Genomic DNA, 19678 nt, shown 5'->3' with positions numbered 1-19678 from the left:
ACATTGTACCAACTCTCTGAAGATAATTCAGTCAAAGCTCATTAAAATGCTGCATTTATTAATATTACAGAATAAACAGAGAGAAGCAAGAAGAAACAAAGACATTAAAATGTTTACAGAGTAATTTACGCACACTTTAAGGATTGATTTCTCTTAAAAAGTTTCAGATGCATGGGGACTTTGAGTAAAATTTAAATAACAAATACTCTTATTTGAGATAACAAGTATCTTTCATGATAAAGGAAATGTCCAAATGCTCACCAATGGTACTGAGAGAAAAGGACAAGGCAGAGTGACATACATGCATTTGAGGCTGTACTTTTCCTCTTTGTATCACGCATTTCACAGGAAAAACATCTAGAAGACCTCCTCTGTGTCCAGATGCCACATCACCTTGACACATTTATGCCACCGACAATTCAGTTTCAAATTGAGGTTTAGCACTTTGCACTCAATAGCCTTTGCTATTTTCCAACATTGCTTTAAAATTTATTTGTATTTCTTGAATGGCAAGTAAGGAAGGTTCACTTAAACAGCTTTACCTTTGTATCAATTACAGAAGTTGAATGACAAATAATAAATGTGTTGCAATAGTCATATCATTCATTTGATAACTTTTTTTTTTTTTTTTTTTTTTTTTTAAATGGAGTCTCTCTCTGTTGCCTAGGCTAGAGTGAAGTGGTGTGATTTGGTTCACTGCAGTCTCTGCTTCCTAGGTTCCAGCAGTTCTCCCTCCTCAGCCTCCTGGGTAGCTGGGATTATAGGCATGCGCCACCACGCCCAGCTAATTTTTGTCTTTTTAGTGGAGACAGGGTTTCACCATGTTGGCCAGGCTGGTCTCAAACTCCTGACCTCAGGTGATCCACCCACCTCAGCCTCCCAAAGTGCTAGAATTACAGGCATTAGCCACCATGCCCAGCCCATTTGATAACCATTTATTAAGCATATAGCTTAATAAATGTTCCTAGCACTAAACTGACCCTGACATACAATGATCACCTAAGCTATTACCTGCAAGGGACTCTCATAACGGTCTCTGCTATTCTGAAAATGCTGCCTTTTCCAAGAAAACTTTCCTCACTCTCATCCCACAGCAGACTGAGTTGTTTCCATTTCAGATCTCCAATTGTGTATTGCCCTTACTTCTCTTATATCCCACATTTGTAAATTTCCACTCCACAGTCAAGATGTGTATTCACTTAAGGGTCCTGATGCAGGCACACCCAATATATGAATGCTCTTACCATCCCCCAAGAAGAGTGCCATGGCCTAGTGACAGAGGGCAGCGGTGAAATGCAGATGAGAATATGAAAGTTCAGAGAAATGTAATTCGGTTCAGAAAAGTTCAGAAAGATTTCTTAGTGGGGGTGATTCTTAATCGAGGTTTACAAGGGGAGTGTTTGATAAGCAGAAATGGATAAGTCCTTCTTGTGGAGATGGGACAGGTCAAAGCATTAAATTTATTAGGAAGATATATATCTCATATATATATATATATATATATATCTTCCTAATAAAAAATGAGATACATATGTATCTCATATATATGATATATATGTAAGTCTCATATGTATCTCATATATATGAGATATATATGTATCAATCATAGCTCATGGTACTGTAACTTCGAATTCCTGGGATCAAGCAATCCTCCTACCTCAGCTTCTACGACTAGCTAGGACTACAAGGACATGCCACCACTGTTGGTTAATTTATTTTTTTTTTCTTATTTTGGTAGATACCAGGTTTCATCATGTTGACCAGTCTGGTCTGGAACCCCTGGGCTCAAGCAATCCTCCCTCCTTGTCCTCTTAAAGTGTTGAAATTACGGGTGCGAGTCACTGTGCTTGGCCCTAAATGTTTTCTTCTTCTAACTCCACTTCCCCGCCACTTCTCAAGCCCCCCAACAATATCATCATTCACTGATCTTGTCTAACATCTTCCCATTTTCACTCTCCCCTCAAAACCTTTGCTCCTCACAGCTGCCAGAATAAACCTTTGTAAGTTTATATCAGATCATATCATTCCCTTAATAGTTTTCCAATTTTGTTCACCTGGCCCCAAAGTTCCTAGGTTACCCAGTCCCGCCTAAGACATGAACATCCTCTCCCCTGAGAGGTCCCTTTTGCTTTCTGTCTTCTAGTCCTGCTTGCTTTCTTCCAGACCTCTGAAAAAGCTGGGCAGGCCCTGGAACATTGCTGTTTTCTCATTTTCAAGTGCCTTTCCTTCATCTCTGCAGTGCCACCTGTTTCTCATGTCTCTATTTGACATCTCTGCGAGAACATCACTTCCTGCAGAATCTCCAGTCAGGCATCCCTTCCATAAGAATTAACACCATGTTCTTGACCTTAGCAGTATAATTGAAATTAGACAGCCACTGGTTAAATCAGTCACTTCATATGAGGTCAGGGACCAATTCCTCTTTTCTACCATGTCACCAGGAAAAATCATAAGGTATCACACAGAATAGAAAAGGCATATTTGCTAAATAAATGTGAATGTTACTAAGAACCCACCCATTACTATAGAAGCAATTCCTGTGAATTCATGGAATGTCACAAATGAGCTGAATTCGTTCACCCTCATGGTGCCATTAAGTTATAAACCACTAAGTCATCCATATATTCCCGAACTTTGCATTGACTACAGTCCATTTCTTTGGCAGGTCGTTGAAGCAGACGGCCTGCCAGAGACAGATTTATGTAGTTTTTAATGTGTTTTTCAAAAGTTGGTCTTGATTTGGGCTTAGCTATCCATGAGGATCTCATGAAAATTAAAAACATTCAATCACGACTACTGAGCTTTCTAGAAATTGCAATTATAGTCATCGCTTTGAAAACAGGGCATCTTTAAGAGATGAGGTATTGCTATGGATACAGCTTCAAGAGACAGACAATTAAATGAAAGCATAATATGGGCATGTGGTTTAAAACTCAGTGAACAATAACTGTGAGACTATTCCTCTTCTGACACAAGCAGTCTTATGTTTCAAAACAAAAACAGCAATATAAAAAATCTTGTAGTCACTATTATAGTTTACAGAAACAACTCAAAAGTCAGTATTATAGTACATAACAGAAGTATTTTTACTCTATAATGTGGGGTCTAAGTGCCCTATTTTGGTCAACAGTTTAACAACAACAACACAAAGATGAACACACCAAGCTATTTTATATTAATAAAACTATCATCCAGATTATCAAAATGTAAAATTCAAGCACTAAAGTAGTTCAGTATGAGAATTCCTCTACCATGAAGCATATTTTTGTCTTCTTTTTAAGCACTCAATAGAAATAGAAACAAAAAGAAACATCTTAGAGTAGTAACTAGATTTCTAAAAGTGGCTGAAGACATAAAAGTAGTTATCAGCTTATACGTCTAACATGATCAAAAATTAGGGAAATTATAAACAATAAGTGAACAAAAAAACCTATACAATTCTTCATGTATCAAATATACTCTAATAAAATCATTTAATAAAGAATGGGAAAAACAATTACTAAGCACAAAATATGTATCAGGCATGTTCATTTAGGATTTGATTTAACCCTTAAAATACCCATGAGGACATAGAGGCTTAGGGGGAGCCTAAGGCCAGTATGTGGGAGAACTGAGATTAACACATGGGTCTCTGCTTCTGTATGGCTTCTATGTCATTATACACAGGGATTAAAATGAGAGGCAGCTACCACACAAACAAAAGGCAAAAACATAGGCACTAATTTTTATCTTCAATGAATACATCATTGAACTGGACACTGATTTAGTTAAGGCTGAACCCAGGGCCCACGGAAAAGGCTCATGCACTTACCCAAGGAATGGAATATTTCACCACAGTTACAGCTCAGATCTGTGTGGGGGACAGACCAAGAGCTCCTCCTAATGGCATAGCCAAGGAACCAGTGAACGAAATGCAACCCCCGATTTTGAAGAAGGTCTCCATCTATTTCAAAGGTACACACTACCTTCTACACCTGATGTCCTGCAGTACAGGAGCGAAGGCACGGTGAAGACTGCGTCTTCTCTTAGGGATCACAAGCTCTCTAAGGGTGTGTCTGTTAACCAAGTGTGGTGCTCGATGAATATCCGTTGTCAGTTACCAGAACTGCCCCCAAGCTGACTTTCCTGAAGTTGAGAAATATTTAAAAAGTGCTAGAGGAAGCTATATTGGGTTCCCTGGAAAGAAACAGGGGTTCTGGAATTAAATGTATCTTTATTCTCCTGTATCAGGCAATTGTTATGGTCCCTAACATTCCTATTTATCAAATAAGGATACTTTATAATAACCTGGATTTCTTGTCTGGAAACATATGTTTATTTCTCCTCTGATAGATATTTTGAGATTATGCTAATTTGGGAGTTATTTCATTTATTAACAGTGGAAAGAGAAAAGGGTCCGACTGACACCTTTATTACCAAGATACCAAGAGGATCCAGATATATTTGGAAACTTTTCATGATTGATGGCTGGTTTTGTGTTTTTGTTTTAATGGCAAAGAGTGCCAAAAAGTCTCAAGGGTGAAATAAAAATCCCCAGGAGAATTCTGGAAGGCAAGCAACTCCAAATTGTGAGTCAAGATGATATTTCCAGTTTTGTCCCTCCATTGTCTCCTGATAATTCCCTAGCTTCTCATCATAATATATAGATTATTAGAATAATGGAAACATGAAAAATGAAGATGAGTGATATGGTTTGGATCTATGTCCCTACCCAAATCTCAGATCCAGGTGTTATCCCCAGTGGTGGAGGTGGGGCCCAGCAGGAAGTGATTAGATTATGGGGGTGAATCCTGCATGAATGGTTTAGCACTATTCTCTTGGTGCTGTCTCCCGATAGAGTTCTCATGAGATCTGGTTATTGAAAAGTGTGTAGCATCCCCTACCCCACTGGTCCTGCCCCTGCCATGTAAGACTCCTGCTTCACTGCTCCTGCTTTGCCTTCCGTCAAGAGTAAAAGCTCCCTGAGGACTCCCAAGAAGCAGAAGTCGTCATGCTTCTTGTACGGCCTGCAGAACTGTGAGCCAATTAAACCTCTTGTTTTATAAATAATCCAGTCACAGGAATTTCTTTATAGCCACATGCGAACAGATTAAACAATGGGATTGTGCCATAAAAAGAGAGGATATTGAAGCCTATACTGCACTTTCTGTTGTGCTGTTATGTCACTTCATGTCCTCCCACACTGAGCTATGCGTGGAGGGCTGCTCTGATTGCTTTGTTGCTACTCTTGGCATGGTGAGTTAAAGAAAACTCCCTGAAGTTTCTAGTTCTCCTATTATGCCAGGATTCTGAGTGGGTAGGGGGCATCCTAGGATGAACAGGGTAAGGGCCATGAGTATGAAGCAGAGGGAGACTGAAGAATGGCCTCTTGCCTTTGGAACATCCTTTATGGGGAAGGAGGTCTCTTACAAGAATTATTTTAGAGAATAAAACTAATAAAGAGAAAGCTTAAGTAACAGGAAGGTACCTGTATGAACTACATTTTGATTTTAAGAATGTTACAGAAGAATCATTGATTTGGTGTGGAATACTTGACATACGCATCATGCCAATGGTGGCCATGATGTTTCAATTCCTAGTGCTGAATTAACCCTAACACATTACAATCCTGGCAGCTTCTCAGCAGCATCCTATCAATTATAATAAGGCTATCCTGAATAATCTGCACACATGTGCTGAGCATACCAAGACAGTTTCCTACTCTTCATTGGCTGATCTCTCTCAATGGGTAAGATTGCTGTTGTCATGTATACTGAAAGGTGATACAGTCTGGACTGAAAAACATTTCAGTTCTCTAACAATTTTCCCATTAGCCCATTGTTTACTATATTACCTTTTTACAGTTTATGAGATTAAGTTTGTATTTTCTTACAACAGTATTGATTTATGATCAGATGTGCCCCTGGGCAGCATATACCATGACTTTCTCTCTGGGCCTCTACTGTAGATATGAAACCTGTTATACTGTCCATTTCTCAGCATTGTCCAGAATAAAATGTTTCTCTTTCTCAGTTAATCATTCGAATGTGAGTTATTTTCTTCTTAAAATACCTGCATTTTAAGACTAGCAGTAGCTTCGTGAAGTATGTTGGTCTCGTCAAACATTACACACAGCTATTCACCTTGAGCCTCCAAGTACAATTTATCATTTGTTTCATGAATCAAGGCTGTGGCCTAGTTTACCACAAAAGTAATGACATCAGGCTGCATCACCTATCACTTAAAAATGTTAGGTTATGCTGGGCACAAGGAATTTGTGAAGCAAATTCTTTAAAAAATATTTGACAGGCTTTTCTACTAGAATAACTGCTTATGGCTATCCATGTCTAACATTGGCATAGACCTGAGAAAAAATAGCTTTTACCAATTTTAGAGATAGGCTCCAAAGAAGATAGATTACTTAAGATTCTTTGAATAAAGTCTTCCCTCATACACAAATGTCAGAAACGCTAAAAAATGCCAAGATAAATATATATTTAAATTTATTAACAGATAGCTTCAATCACAACAAAATAGCATATTTATTAAAAAGGCACAATTTAAAAACAATAAATATATCTTTTTATACATTAGAGAATTAAAGCCTTTGCCAACTGTAAATATCATAATACTGCTAATATACACAGATTTAGGCTTATTCACATATTTTAACACATTTGAAAATGTATACACTATTTTCCTTTACAGATAAAACAACTTTATGAGAAATAAATTCACCTTAGTATATATATTTTATTCTAATGTTCTAAAATACTAACATAGTAATGAGTATTCAATTTTTCCAAAGTTGAATTTCTTGTTATGCCTATATAATCATAACATCAATAGAAATATCCTTCTAATTTGATCCCAGTGGCTTGAATGACCTATATTTTCTTTTTCTAATGGTTATTCGAAAAGAGGTGGATGGCTTTAAAATTAGGAAACTACTGAGCATAGAGTTTACCGTATGCATTCATTCACTCCTCCAGGACATGCAATCCCTTTGCTCCCAGAACGGTAACTATAACCTCTGCATGGACTACTGCCAAGACTAATCCCTATAGACTTTTGCTTTATCAGGATTCCTGAACTTTAGGTGAAACTAAACTGAAGCATCAATTATTGTGGTTACTTCATGTTGTTTTTAGAAACATGCAATTACCACAAAATGAAAACATATGATAAAAGAAAAGCTGAAAGAACGAAAGGTTCCCTTTTGCACCGTGTCTAAAATGACCATCATTCTTTAGAGAATGTCCCTGGTTATCTGGAGTAAATGCATTTTTTTCAATTTGTGGGTGAATGCTTTACTCCCCTAGCAACTGCAATAAATGAACGCTGATTTATAAAGTAAGGTGACTGGAAAATGAAGGGTATAGAGTAGGAATGGTTATGAATAGTTACTTAATTTCTTAAATGTTCCTGGCACCGACAAAAATGGGTGGTTTCTCTGATCCTGATCCAATGACACTGCTGAGGTCTGTTTTATTTTTTATGTACTATTCAAAGTAACAATAATGATAACAGCAATAACTCCTGATCCCCACTATAGGCCACGATCGCTAACTTCTTAGAGGTATTCATTGCTACCTCACTGTAATCTGAATCCACTTATTTTTTCACACAGAAAAGTTAAATTACAACTATCTGGAATAAGTCCACTTTGTAGCCCTAAAGCAGTGCCTTGGTTGGAACACTCTGGGGGATTCACACAGGAGCCTGACAATGTATAAACATAGACTGTGAAATTCAGTTCTAAAACAAAAACCATTACGGTCTAAACACATGTTTAGCCAATGACAAATCACTTTTCCTCAATTCACAATAGCAATAATTTTCTCATAAATACAGAAATAGTAAAACACCAGGGCATTTAGTCAAACCACACAGCATTATTTCATTTCTAACTACAGTTATTGTTATTGGGATTTGTTGGTACTTACCTTCATCTAGCCCAAAACTATCTACTGAATACCTTGAATGTAAAACAACAAAACGAAAACATTTCTCCCAAAATTCTTCTTCCATAGAAAGGGTCTTTACAAAGACTCTTTCTTCAGGTATCCTCTCCTATTCACTTCATTTTAATAGTTAAAATACTCTTTGGAGATGATACACTGGCCTGAAACAATCTTTATATAAACTAGTTTTGGGGGTTTTATATGGAGGTGACTTGATAAGACAGGTTAAATAAATTAAGTTTTTCAAAAGTGTTTCCGTTAGCCAGGTGTGGTGGCAGGTATCTGTTAACTCAGCTACTGGGATAAGAAGCTACTGAGGCAGAAGAATTGCTTGAAACCAGTAGGCGGAGGTTACAGTGAGCCAAGATGGCGCCATTGCACTCCAGCCTGGGCCACAGAGCAGGACTCCATCTCAAGGAAAAAAAAAAAAAAACAAAGGGTTTCCACATAGGGATGTTGTTGTACACAAGCCTTCAAAAAATACTCTTCATGCATTACAATTAGTCACTGGAGATTCAAATATATATATATGCAAGTTACAGAAAGAATTTTTTTAAATGCTAGAGGCATAAATGAGTTCTTGGGGCTGGAGACATTTCCTGAGAGAACAACAATTGTGCATTCAAAAAGTGCTGTATGTAAACAATTAGACAGAAGTAAAAATAATTTTCTCTGGGAAACTCATAGGCAATTCTAAATGTGCTTTAGGGATGACAGAACCACTAATGTCAAAGGCACATGTGAAATGTTGACTGTTTTCATAAAATATAAGTAAAAAGAAAAGTGTCTTAATTAACATGAGATTACAAACATTTGCAAAAATACTAGTGAATATTAAGAGTAATCATCTGAGTACTTCACCTACAAACATCAAAAATTATATCTTCTATTTGGCCCAAAAACCATTTTTGGATCTTCTCACTAATCAGGATCATCTTATAGAGTAATCATTTCTATTGTTTCATTTTTGAGCAGGGTGAGGAGAATTTTTTTTTTCAACTAAGTTTATATTTCCTAAAATGTCTGTAATATAATGTGCTGAAAATTAAAGTTCTCTTTTCCAATGGTTGAACTTCCTCAAACTCAGTCTCAGAAATTTAAAGGCTGTACAAATATAGTGAAATTGTTCCTGTCTGGAAGGAAGAAAAACAGTAGCCCACATTTTAAAAATACGGGATATATATTTTTAAAAACCATGCAATCCTGAATCAATAGATAGAACCATGCTGTAGAATACTCTTTGTATTCATCAATTTACTTGGTAAATAGCATCTGTCATGTAGGCGGCTAAATTGTTAGTCAGCACAAGGGGGTAATTTGGCAATGAGTGGGGAGCCGCTGTCAGACACTGGCGTGTCTGGATTACTCTACGTGCGGCAGAGCATAATTCAGCACAAAGCATGTCTGCTTTGGCCTCTTTCTAAAAGTTCAAGTTACAGAAGCACCAACAGAAACTTCCTATAAGACAATGTCAACTGCAAAGTGGTCCCAGGGCCTAGACTCTGGTCATTGTTACAATGAGGTGCCAGCCAGATCTGACTTCAAGCTCAGATTTATGAACCATGTGAACGATTCAGACAGAGAGCAGCGAAAGGCAAGAAGTCGAATCGCTGTCATTTGAGGTTACACAAAAAGCTTGACCAACAACTTAATTTAACAAATAAAGAAGTCGTGACTCATAATCCACAAATATTTTTGAAGCTCAATAGATCTGAATATTGCTGAATCAGCATAAAATCATTTGGAAAGAAATGTGTAAAAAAGGTGCATTATGTGAAAGAAATTGCTCAAGTCTGCCTCTTTTTTGCTATGACTCTATTTGAAGGTGCATGAATGTTATATTCATACTTCTACTTATTAAGCATTTTGCTTTGCTAGGAGATTGCTTCAAAGCAGGAAATAAAGATAAATTAGAAAACGAAAGTGTCCCGTACCTGAGAAATCTGCCGCTAAGAGATCTGCTGCCTTTAAAACCTTCACTTGTAAAATGCCGACGTCTTTCATATCTTTCAGGGAGTTCCGTAAGCACTGAGGGTTGAAAAGGTGATAACAAGTGAAAACAGCTTTTTAACATACTATTTAATGTCATAAAGTCCCATAGGAAGTGCATCCTAGATTTATCTTCCTTTCTCTCATGAAATCTTAAAAAAAAATCCCCCAAAATGTATTATGTAAGTTAACAGGACAGTTAGGCGCTTATAGCAGCCAAATTAAAAGAAAAGTGGCTGAGAATTAATTAACTACACATTTAAAATAAACCAATTAGAAGCACATATAATCTACTTTTAACATTGCCCCCTGGTGATAGCATAGATACCCCACCGGGAAAATGTGTGGGTAGAATTACATTGATACTCTTTTTCCCCCCTTCTTTCTCATTAATGCAACTTTTAAATCACTCTGAAACACAACATTATTCTGACCTCGTTAGTACAAACTTTATGGATACCAGAGGACTAAACTTGGACCCATCACAGATACTTATTACCACTGGAAAGAGAGTTGGGGTGGAAACAGAGTAAATTTTCTGGTCTATGTTTTAGCTAGCTCATTCAATTAGAGATTAAGCATCTAGTATCACCCTAGATTCATATTTACTTTAGCCTTGAGTTTGTACGAGCCAAAGTCTGAATCTACATCTACTGCTCATTCTTAAGCACATATAGCAATATTTGGATGTTTATATACATGGCATCCTTAAGAAATCATGCATGAAAGAGGCCAGCAGATAAACTCTCTTCTCATGCCTCCAGAACACACCTACTGAAAAAGACACTGCCTTAAAACCGTTGGATATGCTATTTGTCATCATTAGATAGCTAAAAATCTGAGATAAACAGATCCCAAGGATTTACGAAAGGCTATTAAAATACTTGTTATTTAGGCATTTCAGATAGAATAACACAAGCTTAATAACAGTTTGCCTAACTTAATATGCATCATTCCTAAAAACATTTGAAAGTTGTTTCTCCTCTCTATTTTCAACCTAAACAAACAAACAAAGCAATTAGTTTTTAAACTAAGAGAACACATTTGAAATGAAGTGCTTTTACAACTTAGAAGTGGAAATGCCTTTAAAGATGATCTGTTCTTACAACCTGAAAAACAAATCCGGGGGCTGTAACTTGTGCTTTGAAACAGCATTCGTTCCCTCTAACATGCTGGCCAGCTTGCTAGCTGAAGAAGCACTCAGTATTTCTATTTTGATCATAGCCTCTTCAAACCTCTTTTCGATTACTACTCCTCAAATCCTAAAGCATTATTCAAAGCAGGCATTACTTTATCCACTTTACACCTAGATGTAGATAGTATCTAATGTTACTTTATAAATACACAAAACTCCTCGTGAATTTGGTAAATTTGTCAACTTATCCATTGAAAAGCTTGGGGAAAAGTTGTATCCTTCACCATTAAATTTTCATTTGCTTACCTAATCAGAGAGAATGTTAATAGTGAGTTGTGTCAAACCTTCTTCACAGTATGCCAAGCTCACATGCACAATCTGCATTGACAATGAGCTATGTGGCTAGGTCTTGTACTCCCAAAGATAAAGAATTATTCAATTAATCAATACATCTACACAGTGAAGGATCCTGGTGACACTAAAGTTTATGCTGAGAATGATAGTACCATTGAATAGGGATTCATCTTTGCTTCATTTTCAGGCCACTTTCCTAAAACATGCCTTCCCTGTGTGGCACTAAAATAAACATATTGATTTATAAAGAAGATAGGATAAAAGCAGAATGCAAATAAAGGCACCTAGAAAGCCAGAGTACAAAAAATAAATGAAGAGGACACAGCCATTTCATTTAAAAATGCTGAGTGGACTGTTAAGCACACTGTAACTACTTAGGGAGAAATCACACACAGCTCTTATCCAGAGTAGTTCAGAACAGCAGTCCTTCGTGTCCAGCTAGTGTCATTGCTTTACAAGGCACGAGCAGGTTCTCACTTGATCCTAAGAAGTTCTGCAAAGGTATCCATAACATTGCAAACATTAATGGCTGGTAAAGTTATTTGTGAACTTACATTAAAAGTCCTATTTACACACACAGACAGGCTAAGCAGGAGTCTGCTTCCCTGGGGATTTCAACATTCCCTAAAGACTTGCTAAAAGCTAAAAATTCAGAGTATCTTTTTGCCTTTTCAAATAGCAAAACCAACTCTTAATTCTACTGTCACCTTTTCACTAATGCATTAACCCCTAAGTCTGATGTCTTGTTTTATGACGTACAATGAAACTTGGGACAAAGATTTCTTTTGATATAGTTTTTCAATTCAGGGACTTTGTTTCAATAAAGACTTTGTTTTAAAAGAGAAGGGAGGAGGGCGAGTGTACAATAAGGCAAAACACTCACATATCGCTGGGTAATCTGCTTTCTTTCGCTGGGGTCTGCTAAGGGGCAGACACACAGATCAGAGATGGAGACCCCCGCACAGGGTGTAAGTGTGACCAACATAAGGAGAGCCCCCAGACAGCTGTCCAGCGGCAGCTCCAGGCAGTTGGCTTGCTTCAGAGGGAGTGCCGAGATATCCACTTTACACCTAGAAAAGTTTCAGGAATCAGAGAAAGAAAAGTTATTAATTCAAGGCCATTGTGGTACCTCCAAAGCACCTGGCTTTGATTTCATCATCCCCCAAAACTCACTCTGTCTGGTCTTAGGTTTATTGAACAGCGAAGGTTGCCCCAATTCATAATGCTCACTCCCAGCCTAACACATCCTAAAATTAAGGAGAGGAAGAGGTCCAGAAAATCAAAAAGAAGGCAGCATTGGCAGATGGAAAATGAAAACAGGATTAGGATCTTTGCCAAATAAGGTTTGTAGAAAGATAAGATCAAAAATTAGGGAGAAAAAAGTTTGAAAGTTTAAGCCTTATGAGTAATGCTGTATGGCTTCCCTGGGCTGTGTCTCCTATGATTAAAGAGAATAAAGGATCATGGTTCAAAACATGAAGGAAAAAAAAAAGATAAGAGAAAGGCAAGTGGGAGAGGGTTAATGGAGAAACCGTTTTCTTCCTGATTAATGCCAACTGGCGAATTTTTATCTTAAACAACACGTTAAGGTGTTTTCCTAATAGGCACAGTGCCACAGGGTTTCCCCAGGTGGGTTTCTTTCGGACAAATGAAGCATGAAGTGCTGTTGATTGATCCCATTTCAGCAGCACTGCCAGGAAAGGCTGTACCCATCTGCTATAAATTGCATGTTTTCCGCCTCTTAACAGCCAATGTTCTGGGGATGTTGAAAACCTCAAACACATTTAAATACAGAAGCAAACACCAAAAAAGGGGACTGAGGTGCTAAGCCATTTATTTGCCTTAACACTGACAACTCTGGGTTTGCCTGGACCACACCTGCTCTGTTTATGTATGCAGGTGGGTGAAGTAGGTGGGGTGGAGTAAAGTGGGGTATGGTATTCCCAGACATCATTTTTATTTTTTACATTCTCCTTTACCCTCCATAATTATAGAATAAGATGAATATTCAAGACTTCAGAAAAGGATGGAAGCACTGCTCCCCAGAATGAACAATAAAGATAGATTCTTTTCCTAAGCCGTCAATGGACTTTGTACATTTGCCGTTAATTACAAATAGGTAAACTTACATACTATATAAAGCGATGGCAATTTTGAGCCATATGGCTATGTGGACGAAAACTTCCACTTTAAGAAATTTGAGAGAAAGGTTGCAATCATGTTTCCAAATAAATATGACATTAAAAGACTCTACTAGACTTTATTACAATATTTTAAAATATTTTACATATCAATATGTGTCCATATAATTAATTTAGGTGGGCATTTATTTCCTATTTGTTTCCTATTTATCAAAAGTGACCCCAATTACAGGAGGGAGTGGCCATTAGAGTTTTTGCATGTAATAAATCCATCAAATATTTCTATAAGAGACAGATTACAAAAAATGTATTTTTAAATAACCCTCTGATTTGAATCAAAACAATTTTTCCGTATCAATAGGGAAGCTTTTAAAGTTAAATTGCATTACTATCTATGAAAAAATATGTTATTAAATATTTTTATTTCATAAGCATGATGTAAGTGGGAAATCAAATTTGCTTGGAAAGAAAGAAATGTCAAGTGCTTTAGACCATTTATTTCTAGAAAAGTAGGTCCCCACAAATTCTTAACCAATATTGCAATAATATTTCTATTTAGGAATAGTTTGCTAAGCATTATTTTACACTGTTACATACACTTTCATTTAATAAAGCTCTTTCTTACGGAAAGGTAAATAATCCAAATTTGTAGAAATTTTCTCTGCTAATCACACTGTTACTAATTAACAATAGCCTATTGATGGCACATTCTTTTTAATACCATTAATAATGGCAATTTAGTTTTGTCCTTTAAACGTTTGCCTTCTTTGTTGGGATGGTAGTTTTGTTGGTTCTTTGAGCAGCCAAAATTTATTTAGATACAAGTGCTCTGACAGCTAATAATATTTGAGGGTCAGAAATAATATATAAGTAAGCTCTAATAAAATTTTTCTTGGATAATTCAAAATGAACCTGATATTAATTCTAGAGTAATCTAATAACGCTGTGAGCAGTATTACCACAATTGGAATAACTGAAAATTTTCCTAGTGACTGTTTAAGTGCTCAACTTATTGGAACAGAGCAGTTTATCAATTTTAAGTAAAAGCTGAACCACATACCAGATGAAATGCAAATTAAATATTGGGTTTCTTCTCAAAATTACACATTTTCACAAGCTTTTCACTCATTTCTGTCTACTGCGAATGTTTTCCACTTATGTGATTAAAAAAAATTAGTCCCTTCACTAGAATGAACACTTTCATGAAAAATAGCCATTTCTAGTTTAGATATTAGAGTCCTATAAGCAACAGGTTGAAGATTTAGGCATCAGCTTAATGGATTCTACATTCTTTGATAACTAACGAGTGAATCCAGCCAAATATTTACTTGTACTTTCTCAGTGACTAGAAGAAACAAGCTAAACTGATATATTAGTATCATGATATTAGCATCATGTCAATCAAAATTAAAACTTAGTCTTTCTGGACATGGGTTATGACCCAGCCTCTTAGAGGTCCTGACCCACCACATGAACCAGTATGTTAAGAATTAATTTAAAGCTACCATAGTAGCCCCCCTTTAACAATGACTTTTTATAAACATTCTGCAACTCTTCTACCCACGTCGTGTCCCCATTTATTTCCACATTCTAGAAGGAGGAGGAAAGATGGGAGACAGAAAAAATGTATTTCATACAAAACCTTCTTCAGGCCTCACGGTTAACCTATTTCAACTCCAGCTTACACTGCTCCAGTTTTGTCATAAAGTTTGAAGGAGAACCAGAAGCTCTGGACATTAGCCAGAGACTGAGAGAATTATTTTCATTAACCTCAACCTAGTAAGAGGTTACTGCATTATCAGAAAAGCAGCAGAATATTTTTTTAACAAAAAGACTTTTTTCCCTTCAAATTGCAAATACTGTTAACCACAATACTCATCCAACCTTCCAAAAGAGAAATATCAAATGACCAAAATGGCTTTTTGCATTTTTTCTTAAGTTCAAAGACTAAAGTATTTAAGATGTAAACATTCTATAATACATTCATCCAAGACATCTGCAATACGAAAAATCTCCAAAGAAGAAACTAGGCTTCTTCTTTTTCATTATTGTACTGGATTCTTCTCTGAAAAAAATACTAAATAATTTGGTTGGGCTCTTATGTCTTTCTAGTCACTGCTGAAGACCCGTAAATCTTGCTCTTTTCTGTCCTCTCTTTGGCTACATCTTATTGGCAGGGTACAGGATTAGCCTTTCCCTGTTATGGGCAGGTGTGAGGGGCTAATAACTATTTTTGGTTTGTGGGCTATAAGTTTTGTCTAGCAACTACTAAAATCAGCCCTTGTACCATAAAAGCAGTAATAGACAATGTAAACAAAGTTTTTTCCAAAAAAAAACTTTATTTACAAAAACAGGCAGCCATATGGATTTCACCTATAAGCCCTGGTTTGCTGACCCCCGAACTACTGAAACACTTGTAATTTAGTGGTGGTGAATTACACGTCTTTTTTTTTTTTTTTTTTTAATGTAAATTTTTTTAACTCACGACAGCCCAAGAAACTCTGGTCAAAATATCCAATGATCTGTTAGTTAATAAAAATGGATAAAGCAATAAAACCTATAAAAATTGTTCCCTTCTGTCTGATAGAAACAATATGGAAAATACACACTCAGAGCATCTATATAAGGAATTCAATTAATGAGCATGAACCAGTTAGGTCTGCTCCAGTGGCATCACATACGACTTCACACACAAGGGGACTAAATGTCTTTGGACAGTCATTCAGAAGGTACAACACACCGGGCCCTTAGGTAACCAGGAAATTTTTATTCCAACGTCAGCTTTTTAAAAATGTAATTAATAGGAGCTCCATTGCAACAAGATTTACATTATAGAAATCAAAATAGCCAAGTCGCTGCTGTGTTAGTGTCTAAGAAGGACCACCCACCCATTGTTCATCTGCAAGAGATGGAATCCAACGGCTTTGTGCCTTCACCCCTGCCCTCTTCTCTAGCCTTATCATGTGACACCATTGATCTTTCCACTCCATCAAGGTTCTCAGAGGGAAGGTGCTCTCTCCCCTCTCCAGGCCTTTGCCTATGTTATGCTGTCTTCCTGGAAAGCTCTTCTTTCTGTCTCCTTGTTAACTACCACTATTCCTACAAGTCTCAGCTTAGACCGCTGTTCTTCAAGGAAGCCTCCTCTTTCATTCTAAGCCCAAATTGGCATCCATGATGCCAGGACCTGCAGTCCTCATTCCACCTACTGCCACTGCCTGCTTACTTGTAGTAGCCCAAGGACAGCAGCCTTTTCTGTATCATTGTCCACTGAATCCTCAAGTATTTTGCCTTCTGCCCAACATACGATGTGCTCTGGATTTGAATAAATTGAATGCACGAAAGAATGAATGTCAGCACTGTCACAAAACTCATGAAGTCAAAAACTCCAAATTACAGTGTTTTTTTGTGAAATAACTAAATCTTCTGCAGCCTCTGTTTCTTCCCCTATGTAGGAAAGGAATTGAAATAAATGTATTTACTAGGTGCCTCTCAGATTTAAAATGCCGTTGTTCTACTCACCTGAAGAAAAGAGACTAAATTACTTTTTTTTTTTTCCTACAATAGGCATATATTAAAGCCACCCTCTCTAACCCACAGGCAGTTAATGTGCTGATTTAGCATTGTTTCTGACCTCCCATTCTTGTCTTTCTCCATTAATCCCACAGCATTTTAATGTTTTAATTCAACACATAATTTTACCATATCAGTCAGACAAACCTGCTCAAGTTTTACTTGCCATGATAGCTTTTAACCTCTTATTCATTACCATAATTCTATGTTTTATATTACAGACTGGTCAGCTTTTAACTTAAAGGCAAGGGGCAAAAAAGAGTGCTAGAGTTTTAAAAGCTGTAAATCTCAGCGGCTAAGGAAGCCAGGGAACAGGAGGAAAATGGTGAATGTGTCAAGCCTGGTTGTAAAAGCAGATCAACGACATGGGGTGCAATTTGTCCAGAGAAATACTCCAGCCCAGATTTTTCACTGCCTCAGAGCCACTAATAAACTGGTAGAATGTCAGAGCCGCTTATCCAGCACCATCTGGGACTGAGGAGGGACTCTGAGGCAGGCTAGTCCGAATTGGCTTGTGGGTTCCCATTCTCAACCTTTCCAAACTAAATTAAGTCTAGAAAATTCTATAATGAGTTAATCTGTAGAATCCCCTTGAAATATAAAATATACTTTAAGAAATTGGTATGATTACTTTTAAATGGCTCAAAATGGAATAATCTATATTACTCTATATTCATACTCTTGACATTTTGTTTAAAAGTTGGAGCCAGTTAAACTCAGCTTTATGTCTTACTCTCCCCTAAAAGCTCACTGTTTCTATCTAAGATCAGATGCTTTTTTGCTGGTTTTGCCTGTGAACAAACACTGGAGTTGGCAGGCAACACAGTTTCAGGGGATGATGGCTCTTACCTGAGCACCTTCATCTCACCAACCCCAGTGTTTTTAGGAGTTACTTGTGGCTCAGGCGGAACCTGAAGGTAGGTGGATTATGGAAAAAGGGGAAGTCAGCAAGTTCCACATGACTCAGGAGAGCCTGGAGGAGGGGCCTAATGGGCAGGTCCACATTGTAACCATCACCAAGCTAACAACCTACCCATGCCATTGTGATTTCTCTACACATAAGCAACCACTACCCCAGCCTTGTCATACATGGTTACAAAACTTCAGTATTGTTCAGGCTGACCTACACTGCCCAACCCTTCCATCAATGGATGTCCCTCCTACCATGTCCTTGATGATGGTCACTGCTCACTTTTACCAAAAAATATCAAAAAATTCTATGCTGTTTTGGAGGAAAAAAAATACATTGAATTTTACTAGTCATACTTTATTTTCTTAAATTGCATAATTTGAGTTGCCAAGGTGTGAGGACCTACAGTTTACATGCAGAAAAATCTCAAAATTAATAATAAGTAATACCTACCATCAGAGTGCGCAAGGGAATAAACAATGTCAAGTAGATGTTGTTACTGTTAGTCATGATGACCCTGCCAGTTGGCCAGTGAGCCCATTATATAGATACAGAGCCAGACTCCACAGGGAATCCACCATCCAAGTCCCACAGTGAGCAGACAAAGTGATGATCAGCAAGCTCAGGATGTGTGACCCCAGAGCTAATGTTCCTTCCCTCCCACTGAACTGCCTACACAGCTTCCCTGAAGAGAATTTTCCCAGAGTCTATCTAGATTTTTAATTGTAACGTTCAGTTATGAATATCAAGGTTTTATCCAAAAACAAAGCATGAGACAGGCTGTGGAGAGGAGACAGTTAAGATACATTTGCACAGCAGAGAGCCTCCTGATGCAAAAAGGTTTTTCCCAACAGTTGGAAAATAAAATAGCTGGGTCTTAGAATGAAGATCACAAAGAAAAGCAAATATGTTTAAAAAAAAAAAAAAAAAAACCTTGAAATATTTAAACAATAGCCAGGAAGAAGGAACCATAAGTAGCATGTCAGTGATGTACATATGCTAGCACAATCTTTCAGTCTGAGAAGCAGTCGATATTTTATCATAGATTTCCCCCACCTGCAAGTTCGCTGCAGGGTAAAGCAGTAGCACCAGCTCCCAAGAGATACTTTTGTTATCTTTTGTACTACAGGAGAGGAAAAAGGAAAAGGATACCAAAAAAAAAAAAAAATTATTTAAAATTCATGAAGAGGAAGAACAGAATGACCACCAAGACAGGTATATGTCTCAGTTACAAACAGGAAATAGCTAAAATAATAAATGAACACCCAAATGACAAAACATGGATTACAAGGGACATCTTAAATTACTTTTATTGTCTCTGTGAGCAACCCAACACTCATTTGGAAAAGCATTTCCTATTATGTGAAGGAAGCATGACAGTACAATGACTTGTGAAATGCAGCGGCATTATTCTTTGCACCTACTAAAACAACATGTTGGCCATTCATCACAGAAGGACCCTGTTCCCGCTGTTCAGATAACACTTTGGGACACAGAGTTCTCTACATTTGTGTAAGTGATCTTTGCTCTTTGGGCTAGCACAAAATTTCGAATCCTACTACCATCCGTATTGGCAGGGTCCTGGTATATCAGAGCAGTGACAACATCAGAGATACTGAGAAGTACCTGAGCCTGA

At 37.3% G+C, this 19678-nt stretch overlaps 1 protein-coding gene across 3 annotated transcripts in view; it reads right to left on the bottom strand.

Annotated features, from left to right (window-relative positions):
- The window catches only part of MCTP2 (multiple C2 and transmembrane domain containing 2), a 258383-nt gene that overhangs the window by 108750 nt on the left and 129955 nt on the right, over nucleotides 1–19678 (bottom strand). For all 3 annotated transcript variants that reach the window (XM_015143071.3, XM_015143072.3, XM_077938743.1), the window contains exons 11-12: nucleotides 12305–12491; nucleotides 9878–9971 (exon numbers count right to left, since the gene is read on the bottom strand). In XM_015143071.3, the coding sequence (XP_014998557.2) occupies nucleotides 9878–9971; nucleotides 12305–12491 (281 nt within the window). The remainder of the gene's footprint in view (nucleotides 1–9877; nucleotides 9972–12304; nucleotides 12492–19678) is intronic.

This window comes from Macaca mulatta, chromosome 7 (genome assembly GCF_049350105.2).
Source record: "Macaca mulatta isolate MMU2019108-1 chromosome 7, T2T-MMU8v2.0, whole genome shotgun sequence".
NCBI lineage: Eukaryota > Metazoa > Chordata > Mammalia > Primates > Cercopithecidae > Macaca > Macaca mulatta.
This window is presented reverse-complemented; position numbering and strand designations above follow the sequence as displayed.